Here is a 13,035-nt window from a genome sequence, read left to right on the forward strand (position 1 = left end):
AGGTGAACTATTCCTTTAAAAGTTTCTATTTCGCAGTTCTCTTCTTTCATTTCTAAAGTTTGTTCACATTTATACAGCTTGTGAAATACCAGGTGATCTTAAGATTTACTGAACATCTGAGTTGGATATTTTATGGTGATTACACATTTTCATTCTGGTTACTCTGTGGTTTTGAGCCTCCATCAATAAGTAGGGATTTTAACAAAACTGCACATTGGAGTAGTAAAAAAAAGGGGAGGCCCCAGGAACAAACCAGGAGCCCCAGAGTCAGACAGACAGTCAGCAGCCCAGGGAGTGAAGTTTCCATTAACACATTACCCACCAGCTTACAGGGAAAAACATAAAGGAGGTGGTGGATTTAAGGAAAAAATTCAGGGAAATCCATGAGGGGGAGAAAAGGGTGCTGTGAAAAGACCGCATTACCCAGGAAAGAATGAACAGCAGGTTTGGACATTGTTCCACATGGCATGGGGGCAGGAAGTCAAATGTTTTCCTTCAGTTTTGCAGGAGGCTTTCCATCCAGTGGCAGTTAATACAGCCATTCTTGCGGTTCTCTCCTGGGTTTGCCAGTAACAATTTCACCCGTAAATAATATCCCAAAAAGGCCTGCTGAACTAATGAATTATCATCAGCCAGCTGGAAAGAAAGCATAAGTGCCGGAAATGCATGTTCCCGCTGATTAATTGTAAGGGCTAACCAAAGCAATTAAGTTACAATTACAACACAGTTCTGTTTGGACTTGGACAAACTTGCATAAATCAGCAGTGGTGGTTCTTCAAGCCATAGAAACATCAGCCTGATGCTTAAAGCAACTTTAAATAACCGTAAATGCACTTTTAATTACATTTTATTGATAATCTATTGTGATCAGGACTAAATATAAATTTCTTACAATGTCGCCACCTTTTCTTTTTGTACAACAAAACTATAGTGACTTTTTATGCAGTGTCTAAGCCTGTGGCAGCAGCAGAAGGTACAGTAAATCTAATCTTCAGCATCTGCACTTCGTTGATCTGCCATTAAGACATCCACCAAAATCCACTAGACTCATTGTGGTCAGAACAAAGTTGCCACGCTGATCTTTTGATGATCGACCACATTTACGATTACCATAGAATCGTTTCATGGTGTTTTTTGTCTGTTTTTCATACAGGTCTAATCTATGTGTGTTTGTAATCACTTCCACATAATCCAGTCAGTCAAGGCTTGCAACACAAACTTCTTTATTTATACAGTAACCTTCAAAAGTTTGGGGACAGTAAGATTTTTGATGTGGTTGTTGTTTTGAAAGAATTTTCTGAAGGATCATGTGACAGTGAAGAATGAAGTAATGGCTGCTAATGGATTTTAATACATATTAAAATAGAAAAGAGCTGCTTTAAATTGTAATAATATGTCACAATAGTTTGAATGTATTTTTGATAATAATAAATGCAGTGTTGTGAGAAAAAAAATCTTTCAAAAACATACAAAAAATCTTAATGTATATAAAATAGTTTTGAAATGAATATTTTTGTACTGTTTTATATTCACACATTTATGTTAATTTTTACTCCATTCTGCCAGACGCATAATATATTAATTGCAAAATAGATGCATACAAATATTTTTGGCCATTGTTTTGGTTATTAAAAGAACTGGAGCATTCAAAGCCTAATAAATACCTCCTATTATAATAACCCCTATATTTTTTTTATTGCTTCTGGTGTTCATGGTATAACTTTTAAAGCATCATCCTAGAATCCTCGTAAGATTTTACAAGTCAGACATCCCCATATATGCAAGAACGAGTGTGGTTTAATAACGATGGCAATTCCCTATAGCGTCAGATATGGAAAATCTTTCAGACAAGTTATGGACAGCTGAAACCCTCTAGTAATATTCCGAAGCCAATTAGTGTCAAGATCAGGAGAATGTAACACCCAAATTGATCTGTTTGACTAGTTTGCAGTGCTTGCTCTTACCTCCCTACTATTATCATTCTCGGAGTAAATTACACTGTGCCCTAACTCCCCTAAGAAACCATTTCAGAAGTGTTAACACAGATGATGTGTCACACCCTAAGGCTCTGGCCATGGCTAATATTTTTTGAAGCTCAGCTCATCTATCCATGCATTCCAACTCTGAGGCACTCCACTTCTATCTGAAGATCTGAGGGCGAAACGTGTGGAACAGAAAAGGATTGATGGAAAACAATTCCCTTGTGCTAATGAGGCCTATCTTTTACTGTTTTCTTCCAGCAGGAGACTGAAAAACAAGAGAGTTAATACGAGCAAATGAACTCAAAGTGCCCAATTAGTTCTTATATAAGTGTTTATTGGAAAAGTATAGAAGTAGCAAGTGGTAAGTTTGAACAATGTTGAAGCTTGAACTAGAAAAGTTTCCTCTTTGTTTGCCTGCAGAGGCCTCTAAAATCAAGCGTACATTTAAGTAGACTTGAATTTTAGTATACTGTATATATTTTTTAGTTTATCTACATCAAAATTTCATTTTTAATTCAATGTTACTTGCTGTATTTTTTAATTGTTTGTAAAATATTACTAGCAGTTTAACTAGCAGAGTGAAAAATTGTTTCTACACCAAATTTGGATCAGTGAAAAAGGATGAGTATATTGTAAAAGAAAAATTGGATTAAGATGCATTTTTTGTGTTCCTGGAAGCCATACGTTTCTACAAATTAACAACAGTGGTCAATGAAGCAAACTACAATAATCAAGTAGCTACTGTAAATATGCAGTCCTTTTTTCAGCATTATTTACTTCATCTATTTTTTTTAACATTGTAGATAAATAAAACAAACAGGCTATCAAGTTATCTGAGACCAGTTGATGTTCGCTTCTATAAACTAAATTCTTGTGCATGTATTCCTCTGTCAATGTGGACAGAACTACACCGTACTGAAATACTATGAAAAAGTTTATTCCATGGCAATGCAGCATCGCTACTGAATCTACTGAGAAACAGACAGCATGACCAATGTAGTGTAGTCCAATTTCCGAATGAATCTAAATTGAATCAAGCACAAAAAGCACAATCAGGAAATTTAGATTCTGGTCAGAATTTCCTGTAAACCAACTTACCCATGGAGCAGTCGATTCCAAAGAATCCCTCATCGCAGATGCACTGTCCATCCACACAGCGTCCATTTCCTATGCAGTCGTTGGGACAGGTGGCGATACTGCAGTCTTCTCCTGAGAATCCACTAAAGCACACACATTTGCCATCCACACAGTGGCCTTTGTCTTTGCAGTCATTGGGGCACGTGAGTTGGCTGCAGTCATGGCCAGTATAGCCTTCATAGCAGACGCAGCGTCCGTCAACACACCGGCCATTATCGTTGCATTCATCAGGGCAGGATGAGATGGAGCAGTCTGGACCCTCCCAGCCTGGGTTACACTTACAACTGCAAGAGTCATGCTGGTACATGCCATGCCCACTGCAGCTAGTGTCCACACCTAGCAAAGGAGAACAATCTTAACGTATTGCACCTGCTCTGTAGAGATAAATGGGACTTTGGAGGTTGCTTAAGGCAGGACGTGATATAAGCAGTCTTGGTACCAGTGGATTTATATCAGAAGCAGAGAGTGGAGAGTAGCATAATACAGAAATTCACAGGTTTTTTGAGTGAGACTGAATATGAATTGAATTGGTGCCACTCCACAGGAAGTGAAATTTACTGAACTGCAATTCAAAGAAATTCAACAAGCAATCCCTAGGGAAAAATAAATATACTAAAATGTATTTAAAATACATTTATTTAATGCTAAGTATACTACAAATGCATTTATACTGTATATTTATGTACTTAATAAAAATACCATGCAATTGTGCTTTTAGTATACTAAACTGGTATGCTTAAAGTCTGCTAAATTGGAACAATTAATTGTGGTCATAATGCACTTTAATTGTGTGGAAGTAGTGCTGAAGTCCAACTAAAAATATACTTAAGTATATTTGATGGTGCTAAAGTGGAACTATTGCAGGTATACTTTTTAGAAACACTTTAAATCTCTTTCATTTAAAGACAGATATTATTCAAAGATCATACAATCCTCATCAATAGTGACATTAAAACACATTTTAGGCTTAATATTAAGAAATATGCATTGTGCACAAGCAGTACTCCGAATAAAATTTTATTATACTAAATTTTTATATCAGAAAGTCTCAAGCGATATGTCAGTAAATATGTTAATAGATTTGAACTATACTTAGTATGAAATAAATATATTACTTTCTAACTAGGAATGTCATTCTGGGAAATTAAGTTCTTCACCTTGGTCCATATATCTATGTTTGTAAGGCCTATAAAACCTTACAAAACAAAGATTCAAACAAGGCTGTCAAGCCAACAATCAGTTTTGTTTTGTTTTGTTTTTTGTGACAATCTTTGTTTTTTCTTGTTAAAAATCACACAATTTCAATTCAGTAGTACTCCTTTCAACAATTCTAAATTCAAATTTCAATTCTAGTTCCTTTTTGATACCTTAATTCAAATTCACAAACTGAACTAGAATTTTAAAAAAAAAAGCATTCTAAATTCAAATGGCATAACTGCTAATATTTTAACTTTAAATGGAAGGTGTGACATACACACATACATTATGCACTAAAATATGAAACTATGCACTAATTTAAAACAAAATAAAAACTGTATTTTTGCCAGAACTTTTTAGCCCGAACTTGATTCGACTATGCTATATTTGAGGCATAATCAGGTATGTGCTGTATGGTTCACTGCACCAAATCAGGTAGCTTGTTTTTTAGTTTTACAAAATCAAAGAATAATCTCCAGGTTAGTACTAATACCTGACCCTCCTTTGCAGCAGCTCTGAGCACACTGGCTCTTTAGGTAGGTGACTTCCTCCTCCAGGCCATTTACACGGTACAGCAGGGCTTTGAAGTCCTCGGAATCTGCACATCCACAACCAGCCGACTGCAGACGTATGTTGTGCTTGAAGACAATGTCATTCTCTCCATCCACTGTGACTAACTGTCCTTCTGAGGCCTGGTCCTGGGAAAGCTGAGCCACTTGAGAACCCTGCTTACAACCAGAGTCAATCCTGTAGACATGGCTAAACGTGACTTCTTTCTCTGCAGGACCCACCTCCTCAGAGAGCACAAGACGGGATACCGTAAAGAGCATCCCTAGAAGGAAGAGGCCTCTCTTCAGCCGGTTGAATCTTACAATCATGGTTTCTGAAAGAAAGCAGAAAGACGTGAACCCTTGGAGAATCTTATGATGATTGCGTGGTTAAATTTACAAGCATTTCCTTCTTAAAATATCAAACTTTCCTTATGGTTTGCGGTCTCACCTTCCAGTAAGGAGCTTGATTTGCATGCTACACACACGAAAATCAATGTGCAAGACATCACATTATGTTTAATGGAGCGCAATCTGTTTTACAAGGCCAGTGTTATAGATGTCTGATCCTACAGTAGGAACTGGGCAGACCGTTTGTTTGCCAAGCACATTCCATCCAAACCATTAATTGCACATTCACAACCACAAGGGCTTCTGGGAGCAGAGAACCCTTCGAACTAAATGATGTAATCCCCATGACAATGATGTCATGCAAAGCTTTTAATACATCTCTATTTAAAAGTAGGATGTTTTATAAAAGAGAAAATGCATGCTTAGAAAGAGCCACCTGGGGTTTGTTTGCTTTAAACTAAGATGTGAATTAAAATAACTTATTTCTCCTGAGCACCAGCTGAAAGCAGGGCCCCAGCATACCCAAGTTAATGTAATTCATTAGCAGTAAGCGTATGATCTTGTGTGGTCAAGGAATCTTGATTTGAGTTCTGATCATGTAATTTATACAGTACTAAAGTTAATTATAATTAGTATATGATACTATAAGTCTTTTTACAGTCAGCAACTGTAATATATAACAAATTTATTATACAAATATTTAATTAAATATTAAACAATACATTTTAAATTATATTAAATAATATAAATAAAATATTAAATAATATTTTAGTTATTTAAATAACTGTTTAAATGTCCTTTTTTGATGCATACATCCGATAGTCCAATAATACTAAATAACAATAAAATAATTACAGCATTCATATATAACCGCTCTAATAAATTTTAGAACAAATTTATTCTAAAAATATGACATTTTTATTATTAATTATAAAATAACAAATACTGAATTTTATTCATATTAAATTAAATATTAAATAATAGTTCAGTAATTTAAATAACTGTTTAAATGTCTATTTTTGATGCATGCATCCAGTGGTATAGCATAAGTACCACAGCATAACTTTATTAATATAAAATAAAAATAAAAAGTATATAAATAAAATATTTAAAAAATGTTAGTTAAAAAACATATCTAGCATCAGATTGTCATAGATAGACAGCGCATAGAACTTCATTTAAAAAATCCTGAACACATGAAGATGAGACACACATACTGTATCTATCCATTATGCAATGTAAAGGTGAGGGCCCTTGTGAGCCTACAGGACCTAAAATGACAGTCATCTACTCTGCCTTTAAAGCCAAATAGTTTCATCGACATTGCATAACCTATGAAAACAAAACACTATTGTCTCAAAGCCGCTGTACCTTTATGGAATTTATTTCTTCATCAGTCACAAGCTCTGATAATAGACCACGACATTGTGATATTGTGATACTGACAACCAGACAATTACAGTAAATGGCTTAACATTTCAGCATATGCTTGCACCACAGTACTCAGGGTAATTGAATTTGTCATTTTTTTTCACCATTTATGCATTCCATGCTTTGTTTTGAACATTAAGGAAATCTTTGTAAATGTGGCGCTTAAATATAAACATGGAACAACACACATCAAAGTCCAGAAGCAGATGTGGAATGGCAGAAATGCTGAAATGAGAAGACAGAGCACTCCCTCAGGACCAAGGTAGAAATGTGAACAGAAGCACAGAAAAATCTGGAGCTCATGCCACACGGATCAACCAACTGAGCAGAAAACATTGCTGGCGGCTGTTGTTTCTGACAGATTCTTTTTTGCAGATGTGGAGAGCTATTCCATTGCATTAGTCTGAGGAGACGGAATGCTAACGGCCATTCTGTGTTCATAAATTACTGAATAATAACTTGAAATTAACCAATAAAACAAGACAAATCCAAAATGTACCATCCAGCCAATGCAACCTAGATTCATATCAATAAATGTGCAATAATCAACCTCAATACTTACAAGAGCAACAACACAAACAAAATGCACACACAGAGCAAAACAATAATCCTATACTAGTAACCGCATAACAAACCAGCAACACAGTTCATATGAAATAGTTTATTCAAGTTAGTTAAGCAACTTGTGACTATTTGAGGAAATATTGTTGGTCTAACATGTGTTTCTATGTAGAGGCAAAGCAATTCACATCTGTGAATCAAAAGGGACTGTGCACTGGAACAAAATATTTCCCTCTGCATTATCTCTTCTAATTGATGCATCTAAATCAGGATATGTAACTCACTGGGTAACATTTAAACACTTGACCACTGAACTCAAACAGGCAGGAGAGTCTCTCCATGACCTCATGGACTCCCTGATGCTAATTAGATTGGATGGTGCAGTATTAGGGCACAGAGTGGTGAGGTCCATGACCGTCCTGCCGTAGCCCACATCACAGGTCCAGACACCACACACATGCTAGAGCTGCAAGGCCCTTTGAGGGTCTCGTTTATTGCTTTCTGTCAGAAGCTTTTATTTCATGTGCACCGCTTGTTTTGCTCTTTTATTTATCTTGGAAAGGACACTGGAAAAGCCTACCAACTCTCTTCTTCCACTGAGGGGATGTTTGAGTCTGCATGCACATACATAAACACAAAAAAAAGATGCTCTGTTTCTACCACAGTAATTGAACAGACAATACAAATTGCCATGCAACAACCACAAAATACTTACTGCCCACATTTTGCATGTGACTGGCCAATGTATGACACCAAAATTGCTGCGCATAGTCCGTGAATTGCTCATGAAAGATGTTTCACTTTTTAACGTTTTTTTATCTCATCCAGTGGACTACACTGTAAACTTACACACACACATATAGATAGATAGATAGATAGATAGATAGATAGATAGATAGATAGATAGATAGATAGATAGATAGAGATAATTTGTTTGAAAAAATGAAAAAATGAATTAATTAAAACTGTAATGAAAAAAACTATTTAACTAAAACTATCATGATTCTCAACCAATGAACTGCACTGTAAAAAAGAGAAAATAATCATAAATATGCATAATATTTTGTAAATATAATTCATAAAATATAAAATAATTTATTTTAAATAATATGTTCCCAGAAAAATAACCTTTAATTTTTAACATTTTTAAATTATTTTAGCAATATTAGTATAATATATTAAGAATAGTTCATATTAATAACGGTTAACGGTTTTCATATTAAATATTAATAACAACAAAACTAGAAAATACACCAACAACAACAACAACAACAATAATAATAACAATAATAATAATAATAATAATAATAATAATAATAAGTAAATAATAAAATAAATCTGAAATAATAATTTATTTGAAAAAAAATTATTAATTAAAATTATAATAATTATAAAAATCTCATGACTCCCAACCAATGAACTACATTGTAGAAAAAAATGAATAATAAACATGAATAATATTTTGTATATAATTCATAAAATATAATAACATCTTTTTAATAATAATGTTCCCAGAAGATTTTTTTACAATCCTTTTAGCAAAATTAGTATAATATATTAAGAATAGTTCATATTAATAACAGTTAACTGTTTTCATCTTAAATATTGCTAATAAAACTATAAAAGAATATAAGAAGAAGAAGAAGCCGTGCCCAATGAAATCTCTGCAGCAAGATGTTTAACAGAGTGTGGTTCAAGACAGAAGAGATGCAGGCTGTTAAGTGGCCGCTGGCTGTTTTCTGTTGGATCTCAACACCAAGTCAAAATATAAACTTTCAACGCTGTGACTGGGACTCATTCATGCCTTTGAGGAACTACAAGGGCAAAGACCTACAAGCAATACGGAATACAAACAGCCTGTGAACAGCATAAATCACATTCTGAGAGGGGAATAAATTGAGTGAGGTAGAGGGCGGGAAAACAGAGAGCCAGACTGTGCCGTGCTGTGCCCTCTCCTCTCCTGAGACACATTAGGAAGAAGACAAAGACAGTCTGTTCCTCTGCATCTGAAGCAGAGCCCCAGTTGCACCATTAGGAAAGAGATTCAGGGCTTACCAATGCAGAAAGAGAAGAGGTGGAGAGGTGAGGAGTGCAGACTGCAAGCCACAAACATGCAGCACCAGTGATTTTCCCCTTTGCTCTTCAGCTGATGAGAGCTGAAAGCAATTAAGCTTAAGTCTAGATTCAGACTCATTTCCTCTCCTCAGTATGCACCACTGGGGAATGAAACCACAGCAGCCTTACAGGATCTTTCAGATAGCCAAAACTGACTCTGTTAGCCTGTAATGTGTAATGTGCAGGCAGCATATAGTAAACCTCCAGCGGGCTGCATGCATGCAACATCTGCTGTTCATCTGATCTGGGCTTCTGATAATACCTGAAGCCAACACAGTAGCGTTTCCTCTTAATCTGCCAGACGAGGAGGATGTAGCTTAGATCTTGTGCAAAAGTGGGGTCCGGACAGGTTAAGTACTAAGCATATGCCTTGAAAAAAAAAAAGCATAGAGAAGGAACGAGCAAGAAATAGCGAGAGTTGACAGCCACAGATGACAACCATATTTTTTTCTCTTATATCAGGTAGGAAAGGGTTCAGAAGAAAACTAACAAACATCACATCAATACACAAAGCAAAGTAGCATGGAATAATTTTAAAATAAATATAAAATAATAATAAAACTTGGATGGATTATTTCAAACTAAAACAAAAAACCTTAATTTAAAAATCATGCACCTGATTTCAAACACATTTTTCCACTATGCATTGTCCATTGGGACACATATGTTATCTTGTCAAGACTGGGACACCCATTGCTTCGTGAGATTTATGGTCATTTTAAGGCGTTCATTGGGCACTATCCATTGAAATGAAGCTGTTTGTCCTTTGAAACCACAAATTATAGTCCTAAATGACAAATCTGAATCACTATCGATAATTTCAGTGTCTAAAAATCATACATTTAGCAATGATTCTTAATATTGAGCGTGAACATTTAGCAGCAGCAAAAATATAAAAACTCAATAAAAATCTAAAAGTTTAGATTGCCCTATATTAGTGCAATACGTCTACTTGTTCTGAAGCTTAAAGTATAAATAACTTAATTTAATTCATTTAATGTTAAATAATACTTTTCACTTAGATGTTAGTATATTTTTAGATTAGCTGTCAAAGCATGTTTACAGTGTCGATTCAAATATTCATAATTAGCAATAATTAGCAAATTAGAAAAAAAAAACAATTACCAAGCAAAACATTTTTTATAAATCACTGCATGACATCTTCCCTCACAAGCATCATAATGTCAATTAAACAGCAGATTTTTACAGCTGCAAAAAAGTGAGAAGTTCATGCAGAGGCAATAGTGAAGCTGTAGATGCCTTACCCCAGAATATTCCCTGCCCCAGTAATATCCCTCCTCACTGACGGACGCCTATTACTGCAAGCACCTGTTTACAAGCTCAGACTGGGCATTCAGGGCCCTCCTGATCAGCAATGTCCCGAGTCCTCCAACTCTCTGCCTTCAAAGAGTTTAAATGTCCTCATTGCAGCCCTGAGCCAATGGCCAGCCTGGGTGTGGCTACCTCCAAAACTCAACCATAGAGGACAGAACTGAGGGAGGTAATGAGACACTTCTCTTTTGTACAGTGTCTGGAACTTATTTCATTACTTATTCCATTCAACACAAACTTAACAAGAGTGGTCCACAAATACCGCCAGCTCTCGCAGGTAGATTTGAATGAATACGTTTTTTATTTCAAGGATTTTCTTACAGTAGCAGCGCTAATCAATCTGTTTTCCAGGAATTGTGATATATAGCTACTGACAGGTGTGTAGAACCAAAGTCAACACAGTCCTGAGCTTGAATACAGCAGCAAACTACATGCAGCAATATTTTTATGTGTCCTTTCCACACATTTTCCTCTTGATTCAAAAATTGGAATAACTTTACAAATGGAAACTAATTCCTAATCGAATTTACATATTCTGGTTTTGAGCCATATGAAGCATGTTCAATGCAGTGAAACATTTAGAAACATGTACACAAATGTATGTTGGATGTATGTTGCAGAAAGATACTAATACAAAATGTATTATGGTGCGACATTTTGCACATTTAAATTTTGTATTTCATTACAGATTTCATCTTTTGCTTGTTTTTGATTGCTTAAAACATATCTCTACCTAAACAATGGCTAGAATTAAAGGAATAGTTCACTAAAAAATGCATATTCTGTCATCATTTTGATATTGTAAATAAAACTGTTGAAGCATGTTTTACAAGAAAATACTATTTCAGTCTTTCTACTTCAAAACTTCACGTTTAATTCAATGTCTTACATGCCGATTCTTTGTAATTAATAGTGAAAATTACTAGCAGTTGAGTAAAAACTGTTTCTGTGCCTTGTTTTAGTGTAACAATAAACAAACTATGAAATATCTTTATTAATTTGTTTTGAGTGCTCCACACATATTTTTCTGTCAGCCTATAATCAAGATTTTAAGTGGAACGGAGCAGCAATTATCAGAAGTCATCACTAAAGTTATTAGGCTATAATTTCCCAGGCATCTGTTGATCTCTGGGTGTTGTGTTACAGAGAGGTGAAATACTTGGGCTGAAACTGGAGAGCAGGCCAGGTGTAATGTTTTTTAAAGAGAAGCAGGGGTCTGGCTTTATACATAATGTGGTTGTATATTCGTTCTTAGACAGATAGCAAAGGCAGTAGTTTCCTCTTGGAACACTTTCAAAGGATGTCGTCACTGAAAGCAAATCACTATTACAGACCCTAAAACCTTCCCCTCAGTCCTACAGCAGCTATGACAAACTCAATGTTTCATTTGTTAACGGCTAAAAGTAGAGCCTGTGTGTGCACTATAAAAAACATATTTGGCACACCTGATTGGCTCTATAAATATTTGGATACTTTCATATGTGGTTGGAATATGTAGGAAATAAGAACAGGGAGAAATTGTTCTGTAGTCAGGAAATGTCCGGCTGTATACTGAAAAAAGTCATGCTAGTTTACAGTACCGTTCACTCAGCAGTGAGTAAGTGATTGTGTGCTTGTCTATGTCTTTAATTACTGTTGAAAAACACAGTAAACACTGTTACTACCGGTTTTAATTACATGTCATTTTGCTTTATGGTGAATGATTTAGTGACTGCTACTGCAGTACTATTGAATACTGGGAAAACGGCAGACTTAAGGTAAGGTACGATTTAAGTACTTAGTCATATAGAATGATATTAATAGAATGTGTTATGTTTTAATATTTCACACATTTAAATTTTAATATTTCATATAATTTTCTAAGATTTAAAGGGATAGTTCACCAAAAACATTAATATTCTGTCATCATTTATTCACCCCAGTGTATTCAAAACGGTATGACTTTCTTCTGTGGAACACAAAAGAAGTTAAATAGAATATGTGACCCTGGACCACAAAACCAATCTTAAGTCGCTGGGGTATATTTGTAGCAATAGCCAAAAATACATTGTATGGGTCAAAATTATTGATTTTTCTTTTATGCCAAAAATAATTAGGATATTAAGTAAAGATCATGATCCATGAAGATATTTTGTAAATTTCCTACTGTAAATATATTAAAACTTAATTTTTGATTAGTAATATTCATTGCTAAGAACTTCATTTGGACAACTTTAAAGGCGATTTTCTCAATATTTTGATTTTTTTTGCACCCTCAGATTCCAGATTTTCAAATAGTTATATCTCCATAGGTATATTGTCCTATCATAACAAACCATACATCAATGGAAAGCTTATTTATTCAGTTTTCAGATTATGTATAAATCTCAATTTCGAAAAAT

The 13,035-nt window shown here is 34.9% G+C and overlaps 1 protein-coding gene across 3 annotated transcripts in view; it reads right to left on the minus strand.

Annotated features, from left to right (window-relative positions):
* LOC107658358 (tenascin-N-like) overlaps window positions 1-10,710 on the minus strand; it is a 28,429-nt gene extending 17,719 nt beyond the window's left edge. For all 3 annotated transcript variants that reach the window (XM_016446863.1, XM_016446862.1, XM_016446861.1), the window contains exons 1-3: window positions 10,588-10,710; window positions 4,810-5,199; window positions 3,081-3,455 (exon numbers count right to left, since the gene is read on the minus strand). In XM_016446863.1, the coding sequence (XP_016302349.1) occupies window positions 3,081-3,455; window positions 4,810-5,194 (760 nt within the window). In that variant the 5' untranslated portion in view covers window positions 5,195-5,199; window positions 10,588-10,710. The remainder of the gene's footprint in view (window positions 1-3,080; window positions 3,456-4,809; window positions 5,200-10,587) is intronic.
* Window positions 10,711-13,035: the final 2,325 nt, after the last annotated feature.

This window comes from Sinocyclocheilus anshuiensis, unplaced genomic scaffold (genome assembly GCF_001515605.1).
Source record: "Sinocyclocheilus anshuiensis isolate Anshui unplaced genomic scaffold, SAMN03320099.WGS_v1.1 scaffold375, whole genome shotgun sequence".
Lineage (NCBI taxonomy): Eukaryota > Metazoa > Chordata > Actinopteri > Cypriniformes > Cyprinidae > Sinocyclocheilus > Sinocyclocheilus anshuiensis.